Raw genomic sequence first — 20,807 nt, 5'->3', positions numbered from 1 at the left:
GTTCCTGTAAATACATGATTCAGTGTATGTTACTCTATCACTGTGAACGCCCAGCTTCATCAATGTTTTCCAGTTGTAGCCACTACGGTTCAGCAGTTCTTCCATATTAAGCAAAAAAAAAAAAAAAGGATTTTTTTTATATTAATGCAGACTTCTTAGGCTTTAAAAATGAAGGAAGGGCAGCTCGAGACAGAACTCTGGGTTTACAAGGAGCACTACATCTGATGAACAGCTGTGAATGAACCTGGCATGGCAAAGATTCAAGAATACAACTGCTTAGCTTTTTAAGTCCTATAGATAAAGCCAATGAATAACCTGAGGGAGACGATGCTTTTCTCCACTGCTTCCTCCCTCTTCCCCCTCAAATGCCACAAGTTATTCTTTACACAGGAACAAACATTAAGGCATCCTAACTATGTGGTATTAAAACGCCTGGCCAAGAAACAGAGATTTGGTTTTTAGTGCCTATTGAATTTCTTTCACTACCAGCAATTAGCCTGGAGAAGGAAAGAGAATCCATCTGCTCGCTGCAGTGCTACTAAGAAGTTCCTAATAACGATGCAGATGTTTCCAAATAGAAAGTGGATGGGATGCCCAGATGTCTTTCATTGTCATATTTTTCCAAGCAGCCTGACAAATCTCAGATGTAAAAAATAAATATGAATGATGCGTCTGTCTCGCCAGCAAAAATAAAAAGCATGTTTGACACAAAAAGCAAACAAAGCAGATCTGAAGAGGTCAGAGCTTCACCGGTCTCTGTCCAATTAAGTTAGCACATAATCAGCCACCGAAATGTTGCATGGCATTACGAGAACTGAACTGCTGGTCACTTTGATACCAAATTCCTTTAATTGATTTATTTCACCTTGTGTTCCCTATTAATGAGCAACTGTTAACTACAGGAAGACATCTTTTTTTTTTTTTTTCCTCTAGTAGTTAATGTTCTGAGCATCAGAAATTTGGAATCTCTCAAGTGCTGGACGTAATGAGAATATATCATTATTCATTCTTGGCAGGGAAACTCTGCAAACTGATTAAGAAAGAGAACTTGAAACAAACTGAGAGTCAACCCCATGAAAGCAAATTGAGAAATACCATTAAAATAGCAAAGCACAGATATAAAGGCATCTGTTTGCAAATTCACTTGTGATTAGTGATAACATAATAATAATAAAAAAAGCCATTTATTTGGCTTTGGAAGAACCTAAGCAGAACAGAGTTATACAGCACTGCCAAGGACAAATAGTTATTGTAGTTAATTACATAGTTTTTGAATACTTAATGAACATTGGTTAAAACTGAGAGTTTAAAAAAAAAAAAAAGTGAACTGGGTTTCTGTCTGCGTCACAGCTCTAAGAAAGAAATCAACAAAAGTTCTGATGCTATTAATTATACAACCTGTGATGATATTAAATACACTGTATTTTCAACCCACCGAGCATTCTGAGCATACTTAAATATATTTTTCAAGGAATTTTCAAAACAGCTTTTGCCACAGATCAAATTAAAGCAACAGACACACCTCAAAGTAATCTCAGTCTAGAAGTACCAGGTCAATTTTCCAGAAATGCCAAACTGAGCTTTGGTGAAAAATAAAGGAAGCTAAAACAGGTTACCGGGAGAAAACACCAGGTGAGAATGAAACACCGTGAGGAAAATTTACAAGCGTGCTATAGCTGGCACCTGAAATTCGGATCAGCTCAGTACCAACACTGCTTCCATATGAAAAGGGTCATGTGTGTAAAGAGAGCAACAGACATTACTTACAATCTGGAGAAAATCAAGTGCGTGACATTTGACTCTCCCAAATACATGGGTGCAAAGGACCAAGTATTTTGGACATATGCATCAGGAAATGTTCAACAACATGATTAAGTTAAGCTTGATATGTGTACTCAATGTTACGAGAAAACCTGGAAGATATTGATGTTGACTTTAACCCTTGAAAGCTCGGGAAGCAGTTTGACTTAACCTGAATACTTTTCCCCCTATGGCATGGAGTATTTTCCAAGCAGAAGGAAGCTTGCTAACCATCCTTGGCAGGTGTCCCCAGACTCTACTAGTTCAGGTATTGCTGGCAGAGGCAGCAGCACCCAGCTCTGGCCTGGATGGCTCGTGCAACCCAGCTTGGCTGGCTTGCATATAAGGTTTTCAAGTAGGCTGTGGTACACACACCGCAGTTCGTACATACCGTTGAGGAAATAAAAAACTCCAGTTCTGCTCCAGGATTGCTTCAAAAAGAACTGGTCTTGCAGAAAAAAATGCTGAAGGCCTCCTTTCCATTCTAAGCAAGTTAAAGAAAATGAAGATGCTTTATACAGGTACTTGAAAAAGACGTAAATGAAAAATAGGGACAAAAAAAGTATCAATTACTAAATGCATTTTATATTCTAAGAAGGTAACATTGACTTGATTTAAAATGTGTTCTTTGTTGTGTTTTCAACTACTTTCAGTTGTGAACATCCTAAGTTCTCAAATTCTCAAAAAAATGATATTGTTACTTTCACGATTTTTTTTCAGTGATCCAAAATCTTCCCCATGGGAAAATCACTTCTTAACAACCTAAACTTCAAAAACATGTTAATAAAGTGGCAATTATTTCTTTTATTCGAGCTTCTTTGGGAAACTGGCTTCTCTGGGACTCATTCTTTGCTCTCCCTTGAGAAGCTTTTCCGGTTAACTCCCCCACGTCAAAACATGACAATAAATGTCCCAATCACCCTGTCACTATGCAGCACTAAGTAGTGAGAGCAGAACAGCTCTAAGCAGCAGGGTGAAGACCAGATCCATCCTTGAAGTAACCAAGCCTATGCATGTCATTGCCAGTTCCTGCTATGAAAAGTTTGTGAAGAATCAGACTTTATTCAGCTATCTGAAAAAGAGAGGGACAGAAAGACCGGCTTTGCTTCTGACAGGACAGTTGTGGGGGGGGGGTTGTGTTTTTTTTTTTTTTTTTTTTTTTTCTTTAAGGGACAAACCACCTCAAAACCACAACTTCCTCAGGGCCAGTCATCGTTCTTGGCAACGCTGGCCTTTTTTTTTTTTTTTTTTTTATTCTTTCTTTCCAGCAAGGACTGCAATATTCATCCAGATATTCATTCAGATATTCATTCATGGAGAACCACTGTGGTTCTCCTCACGCCACTTTCCCAAGGAACCTCGTCAGCAGCAGCTGCTGTTCCCCAGAGCCTTCTCTAATCTATGTGCTTTGATATCTCTTTCTCAAAAGGGCTGAGCTGCTAGGAGAGGCAGAGTTGGTATGACTCAGCATGCCCTGCCGGACAAAGGAGCCTTCGATTTTGAGAACATTTGCTCCCAGCACTTCTGTATTGGCTGGGCATGCAAGCCCTTAGCCAGAACTGTTGTTATCCTGCACATGCTGAGTAGCAGTCTGGCCAGTTTTGCATGGTAGGTGGACGGTGTCTCCTACATATCTGGTTCGAATTGGGCCCTAAAGGCTTTTCCTGAATCATTAGCTCATTCCCACTTGGTCAATTGTTGCAGACACAAATGGTGGACTGCCGGAACCAACATCCTAAAAAGTAAAATCCCTGAGTATCTGTTTGTGTGGATCCTCTCAATTAGAAGGATAACTAACACTTTGCACAAATTTGAAACACATTCCAGAAGAGATGGAATCAAAGGAAACAGTATCTACTACATCAGTAAACTATTACCACCTTTACATAAAAGGGAAAAACAAACCCAAAAACTTCAGGCCAACATGATTAATAAGATGCTCCAAGGCAGGAAATAGCCACAAACCTGTCTCTGACCGTCACACCATTCTTTGACTTTCAAAAATAATTAACAGAGTTACTACCTGTTCTTTAACATTACTAACAGGTTTATCATTGAGGAAGTAAAAGCCCAACTACATTTTTTCCTGAACAAAAGCACTTTCTATTACTTACTCCTACCATCAAGGCAACAAACAACCATGTTATATGGAGGTCTCAAATGCTTTTGAATACACAGGTCACACTAATTTGGACCACTGCATTTAATTCTGTAAGACAATTTCATTAACACAGGACTGTGGCAAATGGTAACCCTTTTTAGCTTAGCTGCTCCATGATTCACAGTCTACTGGCAGCCTTTACAAAGACACAAGCAGAATTTCTCCTGCTGTCCATTAGGATAAAAGCAGCAAGCAAAAACAAAGTTTTATTCGGGAAAAATATCCAAACTGTTCTGGTCCTGCAGCAAGTAAAAAGTTAGGTAAAGAGCCAGAATCCGTCCAATTTTAGCAATAGCTGATCAGTTCCCAAGCAGAAACAGACACCAGAGCAGCTGTCCATGCACTGAAGTTAAGAAAGACCAGAAACAAGGTCTTGAAGGTTTATGTCCATTGGGTCTATGGAACTGTTTGAAGTGGATGAGCAGGTACACCACCTCACACTTAGATAGCTATGCTTTAATACACAGCATGTTCTCTGTACACTTTCTTGTAAAAGAAGGTGGGGAGAAAAAGAGCATTTAAAGGTATACAAAAGGCCTGGGTTAGATTAAGACATGTTTAAGAACTGAGCAAGATTTTTTTTGGCAGTGCGCCTATCCCAACACACCCCAGAGAACCGTGCAATGGAGAAGCACATGGGAGTCCTTCACACTTCCCCTGCTCCCAGAGCATGGCTGGTGCCAACCTGGCCCCGCAGTACTTCATCTGTCCTTTGGTCTGGCCCAGCTAAACGAGCCCCTCAGTGCAGCCCGTACCCACATCGCACCCTTCCCTGCTGTCCCTGGAGGATAAAAGTACATGAATCCAAGGTGCCTGGTTAGGTAGGCCAGGCAGAAATATGGGAGAAGAAGGAAAATCTTACTGTTCCTTGCCACCTGATGGACTGAGTTGTTTGCCATTAACAACAGAAGTGAGAGCTTTTCCTTGTACAAGTCATGCATGAGCAAATACTTGAGTATGAGAAAGGCCTCTGAACTGTGTCACGTGCTAAGCGGGCACAATTATTCTTTCTCGACTTACAGAGGGCGATAAGAAAGGGTCAGAAAAGTGAGCGTCAACTCTACCTTCATTAGTCTCAGGAGTCATTTAGCTACTTTATCTTGGCCTGGGATAAACCTGCTCTCTGGCATGCATGTCACTAACTTTGCAGCTAAAGCAGCCTGTGTTTTATCTGTAGGAAGTGCTGAGATTCCAAAGGATACAAACAGCCCCACCGAGACATACCAGAGCCTTCACTTGCATCTCTCCCGAAATGTTCTCATTTTTCCAGGGAATTTTTAAAAAATGGCACTGCCAGTCACACTAGAAAGGAAAGCACACAAACAGAAAGCTTTCCTTAGCTATTCCTAACAGCACAAGCCAATAAACCTCTTCCTCACGCACCCTGCTTTCTTCCCAAACCACACAGTATTTGATGGAGTCTAACCCAGATTTCCCACAGGTCAGCCCCTCCCCGTCATTACCGCAGGAGAAGCCAACTTCCCTCAGATAGCAATTTTCTCTTTTCCAACTCAAACTGCAGACTCAGACTTGTGTGTCTTTCAGTAACCTCCAGAATCCTATCTTGACATTCTTATCCCATGTTATTGGAATACTCAGAAGAATTATTAGACAAGGCATTCTGGAAAAAAATAAATTAATTAAAAAACACTGTTTTCACAGCAAACAACAGCTGGGTCATGCTGTTACTTCGTTATGTTTTACTGTTGCATTTTGGAAAGATTTACGTATTTCTGTAAACCAGAAATGGATCTGAAGAAACTCAGTCCACTGGGAGCAAAATTAACTACGAGGATGTTCTCACGTTAGTCGTTTCTGTGCGCATTCCGATCAGCTTCAGTTGCCCAATGCTGTGTCACCCCGCATAAGACAAACAAGATTACTTACTCATCTACATAGTGCTTTAGAAGAACAAACAGAAGCAGTCAGTGAACTCTGAAGGGCATCGATGCTAAACACACAGTACTGCAAGAATTACTGCGCTTGAACCCCATGTGGCTTGAACCCCATGAGGAAACCGGAGGAAAGGTTCTACCGAAAGGAGGAGCATCGGCTGCCAGCCAGTCTCTGGGAACCTTCAAAATTGCTCAAAGTACACCTGAGATCAGTTTTCCTTCTTATGCAACATGACGATGTAATATCCAGAAATTTTTGGAGATTTTAACTGAAGTTGCCTAGTTTCCCCTAGGTTTGGATTCTTACCTATGTCTGTATTTCTAAAATCTTTGTAGAATATACTGAGGAACAAACCAGCTGACATGAGATATCTCACAATGGGAAAAAATGCAGTAACTCCATAAACTTCAGAGGGAAAAAATCCAGCACTGGTCATGTGGTATGAAAAGTACAATTTTGTATTGCACTACAAACTGCTATATTCTCATTATTTGTCCCATAAAAGACATAGGCTGAAAAATCGACCTGCAGAACTTAGACTGATTAAAAAAGAGCATTTTCTTTAGGTGAAGGAGAGTGTCTTGGTGCTTTCATAGTATCCCGTTTCAGTACTAAATTTGTATGATGCACATGTAAAACACATAAACAAGCACAAGCCCCCGCGAGCTGTAGGAGGATTCATTTCCTCATGTTCCTGACCTCTAATTCACATAAACTCATCTTGATAAGGCAGCCCTTCTGCTTCCAATTAGCGTGTTTTCTCAGGCAACAACTGTCCGGGTACATATGCTGAGGTTCAGTGAAGCTCCTCCTTTTTAACCCAGTTGTAGAGCTCGAGGTGAAGGGCTGGGGAAGGGCAGATGACTGGCCGGAGCTGGCAGAACAAATCCCACATACACCACTGGGTAGCCCGACCCTCACCCCCCTGCTCTCATTGTTATCTTACCTAGCCAACTTCAAAGCATTTTTAACTCTCCCATGTGCATCTTTCTTATCAAACTCAATTGAAACAAGCTACTTTGCATCTGAACTAGGGAACTCGGTTCTGCAGTGCTGTCCAGCACTTGGAGTTTATCTATATCAATATTATCCTTTCCTTCGTAAGGGTGGTCCTTACTTTGGTGTGACTTCACCTTAGAAATTGCTGTGAGAATATCATCTGTAATCCAAACAGGCTCCCCTCGCATGGGAACTGTTGTTTACAGAATATTTAAAAAAAACTCTGCTGTCCATTACCACCACCATTTGTCAAATGTTATCTTCTTCCTGTGTAATTTGGGTGCATGTGTAATTTTTATTGGGAAGCTGCACAATCCTCGGAATGGCTGCATGTACTGATCTTTCTCTTTTTTCATTTTTCCCTTCATACAGATTTGTGTGCGCTTTACTATTCTGGCTTTGGGTGCCTGTGGTGGGAATCAAGCCTTTATCCTTGGTTTTATTTAAGAATAATTTTCCTTTGTTATTGCCAAGAACTGAAGACGACTTAAACAGATGGATGTCCCTACTCCCATCGTCAGGAGGTAAGCGTAACCTCCCTCAGAGAGACAGAGTATATAAGTCACTTTCTAGCACCTTTTAATCCATTCCTGCTCAAGTTTTTTTTTCTCAAAAAAGTTTTACAAGCTTTTATTCAGCTCTAAAAAGTCTGGGTTTTCTTTCACTCATACACATTTCAGAGCAAACAGGATAAAGCCTGCACAGCAGAGACCAGGGATCGTATATCTATTTATAATTTTCTTAATTATCTTGCTACCTTGAAAGGTCTCTTTCCCCAAGCTGTGCATGGCTCTGAGCCTCTTTGTCACAGCCTTGCTGACAAGCAGAGCGGCAGCTCTAAAGCAGGGCACTTAATTAATATAATTTCTTGAATGTACCTGGAATACAATTTCAATACATCTCACTATGTCTTATCAATCTTTAAAAAATGAGGAAAAATATTTATAGTACATGTTTCTATTCCTTGCTTTGCCACAAATCTCCTGTTTGGTTACAGTAGATAATTTTCTCTGCGAGTTAGCTACTACCTACATGTACAAATATTTTTCATCCCTGCTAATGTATCATTATAATTAAAGCAAATGCTTTATGTATATTAACACAATCTTTAATGTATAGCAATTGTTCAATCAATTTTGAAAAGGCAAGGCTGGACGGTGACTATACCAGGAAACATCCAGCTACCTCACTGCGTACTGAACTTCTAGACACAGTGATAATTTCTTCTCAAAAACTTGTTGTTGGATGATAGGTCGTGAATATTAGTCATAATTAGAGAAACTCCAACTACATATTAGGGGAAAAATTGTAATGAGGGTAACCAAACACTGGAACAGGAGCCTGGATAGGTTTTGGCATCTCCTTCTTGGGAGATTTTTTATTTATTTATTTATTTTTAAAAAAGAAACAATTACTGAGCTGCTATGCCTTGATCCTATGAACTTTTGAGCTACAGAGGACAAACAGATAAATGCACCAGGGAAACTGAGAGGCATCTCAGAAGACAGCATCTAATGAACAGCCTACAAACAAGCACCTTAATTTTCCTCCATTCACGTCAGAAACTTTGGATGTTCACATAAAGCAAGAACTGTTTTTGTTTATTTGTTGATTTTTTTTAATTTATTTTTTTTAAGCTAGGTGTAAATAGCCTGCACACATGAAGACACGAGTGTTCATCACTGAACTCTGGCAACAGGATGCTAAATTGCAGTGCCCACCACATTAGTGGAAATACACCAAGTCCACTAGCTCAGCCTGAGAGGAAAAACATCTCACTAACTCAACTCTGCACCCAACTGTCTGGTTTCCCTATGTGTCTCTGATGACAGATACCACTAAAAAAGAGGAAAAAACAGGAAATACTAAATCCAAGACACTTTCCAAGAACAAGATAAATCCCAAATTCCATCTGAGGACAAGTGGGCCAAGCCCAACTGTAAACTTTGAGGACACAGAAAGCAGGTCTGAAGCCTAATCAAGGGCTAGACACCCATACCTCAGTATGAAAGCATACAGAGGATGGACATCCTGGGTCATAATCACCAGGAGCATTCTGGGTTGAGACCAAAGCAATGGTGGCTCTGTAGAACCCACTCAGCTTCTTAGTTGTATTTGCACTTAGCAGTTGACTCCACATTTGTACCAACACTGATATCCATGCAAGTGAGGTTAAATCTACTTCAGGTTATGCTTAAGCAGGATGAGACTACACTTCTGTCTGCAGTGCAAACACACCCACTCAAACCCTTGGAGAGGGCTCTAATTCCATTGCAGACAAAGGTATTTCTTGTCTACTTCTATTTCTAGATGTGCTTGATGCTTTTTTCATTATTTTTCCTCCCACTCTTCCTCCTCCATAGATCCTCTCTCTTTTTCCCCCCACATATTGTAAATACATCCATCACCATTACTCATTTTCCTTTGTACCACATGGTGCTGCTCCTGTTTGAAAAACTACTTTGTTGACTACCTTTCCCTTTGATTAAGCCAACTGTTACCTGAGCAGCTCTGGTTAAAGAGAAAGGATGTCTTCAGATGAAGATATACAGAGGTTATTGCCACCAATACCGCTTACAGAAGAATTCTTATATGGTAACATGTTACAAACAAAACGTGTTGTACTGAGTCTCCACAGAAATCACTTCCATCTTTCCCATTATTGTGCTACAAGCTTGTGTTGTGTGCTGTGCAGTATCTAAAATATCCTCCATCAGAACACAGGTCATGAGAAATTCTGCTAAGAAAGGCTTTAGACACCTTCTGGCACAACGGTTCTAAGAATTTCTAATGTGCCTGGGGAAGTGCTCAGGGAGGTCTCTGAAGCAAGCAATAGTCTTCCTATTCTTTTACCTTCTTTTCCAGGGTCTCATTCCCCAGCAACCAGGAGCAATTCCCAAATCATTTCTTCCTCCTACATGTTTCCCACCTGGGACAAAGACACTTGAACCCAGTGCCATGGCAACCCCATCAGCCACACAAGCACTTTGGTTCTTTAGGGAAAATGAAAATTCTGAAAGGAAGCTGGGAGATAAAGGCTCCTATTCCTTGTTTCCCACTGTTAGGAAGTAATTACAAAAATACTTTAATCTGAAGTGCTCTCTGGGTGAATAGGTTGTCATTTAAAAAAATACTACAATGTGAAAGGGAAAATAAAATTGGAAAACTTTGAGCACATTAACATGCTGTGTAAATTCCAAGCTAAAAGGTTGGTTGTCATCATTATACTATATAAAAAGAAAGTGCATGGAAAAAATAATAAATGAATGAACAGGAGGAAAGATAAATCAAACTCTTTGTGATCAGCTCAAATAGAATATGATCCAAAACCTGCCTCATCAGCCCACTGACGTAAATCTGAGTCTTCTCACTGACTCCACTGGACTTGGATCAGGCTTTTACATTCTTGAGAAATACGATTTGGATTTTATTTTTCCCATAATCCTGATCCTGATTCAGAAGAGCTTGCAAAGAAGGCCTCCTGTGTGCAAATTTGATTCTAGTTCTTCAGTTCTTTGCTTGTTTCTATTGTTTCTTGAATGCTTTCAAGGAACAAAGTTAATGATCGCACATCTCAGTGATGTTTGTCAGCTTATTAAGAAAGGAGGACAGATTCTATTCATCCTGTCCAGACAGAATGATATCATTATTATGCTTTCAAAGCCTTCCAGCTCAGGTCTGTCCAGAGAGCAGTTCTTTCCATTCCTAAGTGAAACAGTATTTTGGTGATAAAATCTTAAAAGATTTATTTAAATAACGTTTTAACATGACAGTCTCATATATTCCTGTTGTTTTGTTTTGTTTTTTTCAGTTTTGTATGCATAGCTTGCTCCCCCTCTTCCCCCCTGAACCTTCACCCCTCTACGTAAAATCTTTTTATCTTTGTTTATTTTTGCCCTTAAGAATAAGTGTTTTTTCTTTAACAAACATTATTTGGGAACAACACTCATGACGTGAACACTGATCTTGAGTACCTGTAGTATTCAACTAAAATGAGAATCACAGATGTTCAGTATCTTTAGGATCAAGACTTATATTACTGGGGAAGTGGAGCTCACAAAATGTCATCCCAGGGCAATCTAATATGGAAAAGCCGTTAAGAGACAATCAGGCATATTTACACCCATGAAGAACTCTAGAGATCGTCCTGCTCTATGATAGGATTTCCAGACTATACCTAAACAGACGCTCATCTCAAATGCTTAAAAACAAATTTCAAGTGCCTTTAAAAAAAGTTTCAGAAGCCGTACTCCCTCCTACTGGTCCAGCAGACTTCTTACTGAGCATCAGCACTCACACAGCAAGCAGAACATTTTCTGCTCCCCAGCAACCCTGCCAAGTAACCAAATGCTAGAGCAGAACGTGTGCTTGGTGGCATCCTGCAAGATGCTGCCCCACAAGGTACGTCTGCATTAACCAAGTCACAGAGCTTTCCGTATGGCTGATACAGGATATCAACTACTTACGTATTTTCAGAAACAGTGTGGAGCCTTGCACAAACCACCTTCAAGATAAAGTACCAGACATGGATAATGCCAACGTAGTCATATTTAGGAACAGAATTATTCTCTAAGCAGCTTATTCATTTCAACTTAAGAGTAACCGGTAAGTTAAAGATGGTAACCCATTATAGCTCAAACTACATGTAGGAGCTGCCCCTTTTTCCACCTGCCAGAGTAATGGATGGTCAGAGGCTGCTGGCTGTGGAAATCATACCTCTTCCTCTCTTTGTTTGTCATCTTTGTCATTTATCTCCTTTTCTAAAGCTGAAAAGATTCATTAAGATTCTGGGCTATAAAGTCCCCACTGTCAATAAATGCATTTCTGGGATGCCTTTTTCCCCTAGCACAAGCCAGAGGAAAGCATGCTACATTAAATGGAAATTTCTGTGAAACTCAGAAATCCACATATTCCTTCTAAACCTAATTAGGAGGTCCTCTGCAGTCTCAGCAGCCTGTCTCAACTCATTGACACTAGCTGTAAGCATGTACTTCTTCATTCATATTCTGCTACCAGGTGCACGGTAGTTGATTCTACGTCCCTTCTGAACACTGATACAAATTTTCAGTCATTTTCTCAAATTCAAACAAAAAAAAACCACAGGACGGTACATGTATTCTGCATATATGGTATGGAAATTCTTGTTCCAGGTCAAGATGACATTAAACATTATAAACTGACCAGTTTATACATGGTTTTCTGTGTAACTCATCTGACCCAGTTGTTCGCAAGGAAGAATAGTTAAGCCTCTTTCCTATTCCCAGGGGAGAAATCCACTTGATGTTTCTTGATGCTGTATCACTTCCTCCCATATTAAAGTGGTTTTCAATGGCTAGGACTTCCCAGGGGAGGCCTTGGCTACCATCCTGCTGAAGAGGAAAAGCTTCCGCTGTCCAGCAGCACTAACCAGAATTAACTGGCTCAGAATTTCAAAGCAGCAAACTGGCGCACCCAGTGCAGTGGAGACTACAGGTACCAATTCATTTTGATTTTTTTTTTGTACTTATGTTAACACGAACTGTTGGGGTCATCCTACTAAATTCCATGTGAGTGCCTTCGTTGCCTCACATTAGCAGAAGGAAAATCAGGCTCTGACAAATAAAGCAGGAAAAAATCCATTGAATTAGCAGACAGATTATCCATGAAATAAAAATAAACACTCCATGAAATAGAAATAAAACACTCCTGCCACCAGGCTGTCAAAAAATGGAGAAATTATCCACATTTCCCTGATCTCACAGGGTGAGGGTGTAGGCAAATGGGGCATTTTCTAAGCATAAAACAACAACAAAACCTGCCTGCCATATGGCAGATAAACATCATTCCTTAAACCTGTGAGTTAATGCAGTTAATTGAAAACGATCACTCCACAAAGCAAACGATGAAAACAACACAGTGGTGCACAGCAGCCATCATTCCCTAAAGAGGCTATAGATAGCCATGGATACGGTAAGTTGGAATCAGCACCGGGTGCTGCTTCGAGGGTAAGATTACTTTGCTGCATAAGGGGGAACGCTAACCCCACAGTATCCAATAGCTTGAGGCATCCTAATATCTTCTCCAGAAAGCCAGATTTATGGTTCCCACCTTTCCAAGAAAGCTCACTGAAATTTTATCACAAATAATCGTAATAAAAACAGGAAAGAGAGGTAGATAGATCATACATGTCTATCTGTTTCTAAGAGGACACAGTACATGAACTGATAAAAACTCCACTACATTGCAATCACTGCTAATATCTTGATCTTAAGCTGGTAATATTTTTGACTTAGAATTCCTAACCTCATTCTATCTGTTTGTTTGAAAAACCGTCCAACAAACTCCCAAATGTTATAAAATCCTGCAGGAATACCAGATGTCTTGTGAGACTGAAAGCCTCTTCTGTATAGCTGGGGTTGAAAGCTTTTATGGTAATAGTATCTTACAAATAAAACTGACTTCTTTTAGAGGGAACACAATGCAGTATATCCTATTTCATTGTGGTAGAGGGATTTTACACAATGTTTCCCACTTCACTGATAACAACAATTTTATGTACTTTTTTATCTTAATATCTAGTTTGTTGAGTCATCTGTCATCTATTACTAAAACTTGGATTCTCATCTGTGTTGGCTAAAGATGCGGCTGAACTTCTAAACTGCCAGCAGACTGTACTCTTCATTTCTGCCTCTGGCCTGAGTGGAGGACAGGGGCAGGAGAGATCGAGAAAGATTTTCATGAATCTGTATGAGCTAGACTGATTAAACACGGCTGTTTCACAGTGGTATAATATGCAGATGTATTTCCTGAACTCAAATGTGCATAAAAGCTCTAAGCTGTCAAAAGTAAGTTAGAAAGATTTCCTGCGAACTTGAGTAATGTTTACTAATTATTTAGTTAGAAGAGCTGCTATGTTAACCCATCATGTGGGCCACGCATTTCCTCGGGCTCCACAGGCTTCAGCAGCTTGCTTTTACCTTGGTATTTGCATCTCAAAGAAGCATTTTGAAGACATAAGGGTAAAGCCAATATAACTTACTGCTTTCCTGTGCCTACTCCCTGCCAAGATGGAACTACCAAACAACAGTGTAGACGAGGATCCAGTTTACCTTATACAACTAAGGATAACAGTGTAATAAGGATCAGTCTTGGCACTATTGGGAATAGCTATAACTGGGTATAGCTAGTAATTATGAAATTAAAAATTATGAAGTTAAAAGCAGAGAAATCATTCCAGCCAAAAAGAAACCAGAAGGGAAAATTTGGCAGCCTCCATCTAACATCTTTCAATGAAAACCAGGAAAGATTGAACAGGCTTGCAGTTTTCACAGCAGACTGGAAAGTGGCTTACATCCTGGCACCATGAAAAGGAGACCTTTAGAGAGATTTGAAAATTACAGATCAGTGGAAGCTCACCTCTGGAAGAAAACTTATTTAACACATAAGAAACCCTCTTGGGAGAAAGTTCAAGATACCAATAGCAACTGAAACACCTACAGCATTCTCACAAAAGCCCAGGCATATCATTCTCTTATCTACGCCAGGATTAGCAAGGGAGTCAGCATTCTTATACATGGACTGTCGAGAGGTTCTCTGACCACTTTGGATCTGCAAATGAGCTGTGTAGGAAGTACACTGAACTGTCTGGCAGGGCAAAAATCAAGGGGAGTTTTTCTGTGTATATTACCGATTAGAAAGGATGCTAAAAGTGTACTATAAAGACACTTTACCAAGACTTGCAAGCTTGTTCTAGCTCACAGGGACAGGTAAGGACATGATGTTTTCAGTCAGCTCACAGTAAAGGAATTGATCGGCAAAACTGACATTGTGGTGGATTCTGTACACATAGAAACTAAAAAGTCCATATAACATTGGTTCTTTGGTAGTGGAAATTCCTTTGCGTTAGGTCAAGCGTTACCTGGGAATATAACTTTTTGGAATGGAATAGTCTGGGTGTCTTAGAGGAACAGAGCTCTTTTAAAATATTTTAAAATAGATCTGCTATGAGGCACCCCCCCACTCTCACCACTCCCCTTTTCCTACCCCAATAAGCTGCGTGTTCTACAGGACTGGGCCATACCTTGACATCACCAGGCACTTTCACCTAGGTATAGTTACGTGTGTGAGTCATCCAGGAATCTGTGGCTGTTACTTCTAGGAACTTCAAATTCAAAACACATCAATCAACAAGTCAGTTGCAAACACAGTGGTAGGCAAGTGGGCGAACAAAAGTTTTCCTTGGTTTTGCATTACAAATTATAGGAGAAAGGGGAGGGAAGAGAATATCTTGCAGATGGCCAGGAAGCAAATGCTAATATATCAGTCACAGAAAGAATGACAAAGTGATAGCTTTGGTGGAGCTCCCTCATCAGAAGACTTTACATCAGGCAAGCTGAAATACAGAAACATTTGTGTAGTACATCAGTAAAGCACCTACCAGAATTTACCACGAACACAGACTGCTGGATCATACCATAATCGAAGGTTTCAGCTTGTTCATTTTTGCCAGGAGCGAACAAGTTGGTAGCCCAGGATCTGCACCGCCCAGCTCTCTACAGCACCAACCAGGCTTCAGAGTGCTCCCAGAAACATCACGCTGCACTCAGCTGTTTCAGTACAAGACTGACAAGCCTTGTACTCCAGTGGCAGACACAAGCAACTCTTCTCTCCTATCCTCCATTTCCATCTGAAGCAAAAAGCTGTACCTTTTTCAGAATCATCCAGTGGCATAGCAAGTTCCCTTAGTCTGGGAAGCATGTCTATGTATCTTGATCAAGTTCTGCTTCATTTCATGATGCTTCTTTTTCACTGAATGCCCTCCAGATATCCACATCTGCCTTTGTGGTTCTTGGTTCCCCTTGCCAAGAAAGGCTCTGTTATGTACTGCATAGATCTTTTCCAGACAAATGCTAAAATAACAACGCTCAGCATCATAGAAACAGATCTCCTTTGCCAAAGGATGGAATAAAATGATCCACAAGGAACAGCCTGAACTTCTTGATCACCAAGAAATCAGCTACAGACACAAGGCTTTGACACTAAGAGGATCACGACTAGTCACAAAAAGGTAGCTGCTGTTCTTAAGTGCTCCCACTGACCAAACAAGAGAAAATGAAAAAAAAAAAAAAACAAAAACAAAAACAACAGAAAGCATTAAGACCCTCAAGACACTGACTGCATGCCAAACAACATTCAGAGACTCTCAGGCAGGACTCATCATTCACTGTCTCCTTAATCTACATATATTATGAATCACGATTTACAAATTCTTCCACAGAGCTGTGAATACTTTGCCTCAGCTATCACATGTTCCAGTTAACCTTCCTCATGTCACAGCTACCTGAAATTTGCAAAGGCTTCTGTGAGTTCAAAGCATGTACAAATAAAGCCTGTGAGCACATGAAAAATTGTAGAGGAACAAGATGTTGTGTTGACCAAAGCAGACCCAGAAGCTCCATCATCAAAAACATACTGTGGTGTGACCGGTCTGACTCTGCAAGCCTAACCGACAAGGTGGTTTCAAGGTAGAAACGTAGCACTGAACCCATTGTCATTGTAAAAGCTTTTTTGGCATTGTTCAGTCAATCATATGACAGAGGTGCATGAGCAATGTTTGAATGACCTCATTTGGGTACCAAAAGCAAAGTACCTTTGACAGCACAGAGCTCAGAGAAAAGCTAGGTCGATTAGCCTGCATGGTACAGACTGCTGCTGGTCTCCGGGCCTGCTGTGATATTGCCATGCCGTACCGCTGTCAGCAGCGTGGTCTTGCCTTCTGATGAGGTAACAGAAATGTTACAGGATTTTATTTGAAATGGCTGGCAATTCCTACCTCTTTTTCAGAAACAGGACTACAAAAACACACCAAATAATTTAAGTCCCTAAGGACTGATGATGAGGAAGTGCTCACTACTGTCCATTTAATGTTTGTATCAAGTTCTAATTCTGGTGTTGTATTTGTTCTCAAACCCTTTTAAGTTGCAAGAACATATGAACACAAGGAAGTACAAAGAGGAATCTGAGAAGCTAAGAGATGCTGAAAGAAGGTAAACTACTGAAAGGGAGACGAGCTGCTCTTTAATCCATAGCATCAAAAAAATTCTACATTTACTACGCAATGCAATGGCTTGTAAGGATTTGTAGAAAATAAAAAAGGAAGGAAAAAACATGCAATGGAATGGATTGAACCACATGGTAATTATTCTCAGGTGGATCAACCGATCAACCATATGACCTTTAAGACCCAGCAGAACTCTTGGATATGTCAAAGGATATATTTGATCAAGACAATTGCTTTCAAACGGTATTAATTGCAGCCAGTAGTAGTAGGAAAACAGTTATCAGTCACTGGCACAATTTAGCTATGCTTGGAAATAAATAAGACCCAGATTTTAAACAGAAGTTGTACAGACAAGCAAGCCTTAATAACAACGTAGAATATTGAAGTCATGTGAGCATTTCTATTAACACGTCATGTCCCACAACACCATAACAAATTAGGCAGAGCTCAGACTAGTTTCAGCTGACATCTGTACAAACTTTGCCCTTGGCTTAAGGAGCAAAAAAAAACAACAAGCATTTTGCAGCATTTCTTGAAGAGAACACCACATGGCTAGGTTCTGACCTCCTAGATGCATGCACAAGTGCTGCTCTTGGCAGAGGAACTGTGTACCTGACACTGATGTCATATTTCATCAAAATATTTAAACACTGTCTTTTCAAACAGCTCGGTCAAAACTGCCTCTTTCAAAAGCTACAGTAGGCTACAGTTACCTGGAAGGGATTTGTAAACAAGCACACAGGTGTACTGTACCTTCTCTGTGGACATCGGGGAGCATATCAGCGGTGTGCTGCACTACAGCTGATCGCCTGTACACCATATGGATTCTTCCCTTTTCCTCTTCCATTTGTTTTCCTCTTTCCAAAGGCTCAATGAAGTATTCATCCTTATCAGTTCTTATCATTCCAGCCTGGTGAGGAAGAGAGAAAGCATACACATAAGTCACTTGAGAGCCCAAAGGCCTGGCCTGATGCTTTAAAAACAAATCTCAAGAGGAGTGAAGTATAAAACACTCAGCATATTCCTGTACTGTAAGAATCAAATTACTGCTGGGAACTTTGGTAGTTCCTCTGGACTCCTGGCCAGAGGAGATATCCTCTGCATTCTGACGCTGTTCATCTGCCTGAGGCCCATGTTCAGAGGCATTAAGTTAAAATCTTGTATGGGTATGATAGACATTACCCCTTCAAAAACACAACCAAGACCAAAGTCACATAGGAGTTTATCACTTGCACATTATACACAGTTAATTTGTAACCCATGTACAGTATGCTGAGCACTGTGTGCTGCAAATCCTAAACTCGGAGGTATTCTGAACCTCTCATGGCTCAGACCCTTCATTTTACTTAATTAAAATCAGTAGAAGCCATATGGTTTCCTACTTAAACACATATTGCTAGGTCCTGTAACCATGTAGCCATTGATGATCCTTCAGACTATTTTCTTTTTATGTCTTCCGCCTGAAAAAGCTGTGCAACAGGTTTACAGAGAAGGCAGATTGATCCTGGTGGTTACCACAATTACACTCAGAGTAGTCACACCTGCCTAAATCCAGTGTAAGGGAAGAGAGACTCAAGCTCAGGAGGGAAAATTTCTTTTCAGTATTTGAATATAAATCCCAGTAAATAACGGAGAAGGAAATCTGGCAACACGCTCAAGGAAACAGTCACTTAGGAAACCCTTAGTAAAGGCCTTCAACTCTGAAGCTGTCTTGAAGAGCAGTACGACTGCACTCATTCCGACACAGCCAGTAAAAGTGGGAACATCACAAAGGGTGAAAATCAGGTACACAGCATTTGAAGAAATACAGTGGAAAACACCAATGGGATACACATTTTGAGCAATCTGCAAGCTGATTTCAAAGGTATTAACTTACAAAACATGAACCTGACTATAAAATGCAGCAGAGCAATTACTGACAATTACCCATCTGGCCTTATTTTTATACAATGCTGTTCTCCTCACAAGGAAATGATATAGGGATGGCTCTCAGGGCACTTCTCCTCCATCTCCACCAGATCCTCCTGACGTGTGTGCCTGTCCCTTTGTCAAGGGAGGGGACAGGAAGAGACGATTCTGCAGCCCTGTCCTTGTCCATTATGGCTGTTCCCTGCTGAGGGGCAGAGGAGGTGGCAGTGAGGGCAGAGTGGGACTGCAGGGTGCCAGAGTCATTTTCTGCACAAACTTACATAATTTGTCAGACATAAGTAGACAGAATTATGAAAGTATATAACAGCGCATTAAAATGAATATTTTAATCAAGGTATCCAAAATGGCACAAAGGGTATTGCACCACAAGCTTTCCATGCTCCGTGCCTTTTCTTACATCTGTGTACTTTTTCAGTCAATAAACTTCTTCAAATATTAGCTAAACTGCATAAATCTAAATACCATATTTTCCCTTTCTTTTCATTACATGAATAGCAATGAGAAGTGAGATCTTTGGTATAAATAACTCAGGTTAGCATCACAAGTCAGTTTTTCATGTAAGTACACATAATTAGACTGGGAATTAACAAGGCTCCTTAGCATGTTAACGGCTTATTTGCTTGGCATTTCTCTAAGCAGAACTAAGTTTTGTATGCACAGTTGCTATGTTACTGATGTAAGACCTTATCTTAGCATAAAGACTTTTTGGTTAAAAAAAAAAAAAAAAAAAAAAAAAACGAGAAAAGAAGGAAAAAAGTGCTCTATGAAGCTGCTGCCTATGAGTTGAATGTAGTTCTATCCAAAGTCCTTGGTGAGGAAGTGAAGCTTGGCTTCACTTTCCAGCTTTAATGTATATACTTGTCATCTGCGTTAAATCTGCAGAGCCTACAATTGTATTTTTGAGAATGGGTGTGCCTTTCTGTGAAAGGAATATAAGGATAATCTGCAAGCATCAAGTACAGTTTCCATTTTTACAGCTCTCCATAAAACACTCTGACAGACCTAAGACATTGCACACACCCCCCTCCCCTTAAGCCGCAAGTCATTATCTTCTACTGAAAAGGCTCCTACTAACTTCACAGATACTGGTAACCCTGCTGTATTAATATCAGATAGAAACAGTGGCTATTTTACAAGTCTAATTACTAATTAATAAGAGAAGTACCCCAAGTGAACAACCTATTTCACTTAATCCTGCTAAACTAATCATGGTTCATGAGAAAAAAATGCAAATTGAAGAAGTATATACTTTGAGATTAACAGCATGCACAAAGATCCCTTTCCCTGCAAAGGCATCTGGCAGAAAAGACTAGCATCTAAATCTACAAAGCACAGGGCTGCTTGTTATCTGGCACAATTGCTGCAGCACACGATTTTTCTGTAGAAGATGCAGCGCAGTCTCTTTTGCCTTGGCACATATCTGGAATCACACACAGGATCAGGTCATGCCCCTTTTCCTCGCTAGATGCCACTTCAATCAAAGGGTAGAGGTTTCTTTTAGACTTTCTTTTTTTTTTTTAACCAGTTGTTAGAGATGAGTATTTATGCAGACAGACTGCTTATCTCTACCTGTTGTTCAGTCTCATGGAAGAGGATAACTCCATTAATTTCAGTGGACTGGAAATCCTTTGAGGAGCTTCAGGCCCACAATCACAAATGAACATGATGCAATTGCTCTGCAAAATTTGCAAATGGAGCTAAAAGGCCGGATTTCAGACTGGTCACCAGCAACGTGGGTTTCCTAGAGAACGATAACTCCCACAGATCCAGAGCAAGGCCAATGACCTGACCTCCAGTACAAGTCACAACCTCCGCCTGGCGCAGCAGAGAAGTTAATTAAAAATACACAGCGTCAAATGGCTCACAGAGGCTGAAGGCAGCATGCACAGACCATTTACCACATGCAGCGTTGTGCTTTTTGGAAGAACGGTGTTCCCCACAGTCCCAAGAGAGAAAGGAAGAATTACAGTGGAAAGCAGGCAA

At 40.4% G+C, this 20,807-nt stretch overlaps 1 protein-coding gene across 2 annotated transcripts in view; it reads right to left on the bottom strand.

Annotated features, from left to right (window-relative positions):
- The window catches only part of ADAMTS3 (ADAM metallopeptidase with thrombospondin type 1 motif 3), a 134,243-nt gene that overhangs the window by 64,732 nt on the left and 48,704 nt on the right, over nt 1–20,807 (bottom strand). For both annotated transcript variants that reach the window (XM_082759722.1, XM_082759723.1), the window contains one exon: nt 17,649–17,805. In XM_082759722.1, the coding sequence (XP_082615848.1) occupies nt 17,649–17,805 (157 nt within the window). The remainder of the gene's footprint in view (nt 1–17,648; nt 17,806–20,807) is intronic.

This window comes from Aythya marila (genome assembly GCF_965140915.1).
Source record: "Aythya marila genome assembly, chromosome: 4".
Classification (NCBI taxonomy): Eukaryota; Metazoa; Chordata; class Aves; order Anseriformes; family Anatidae; genus Aythya; species Aythya marila.
This window is presented reverse-complemented; position numbering and strand designations above follow the sequence as displayed.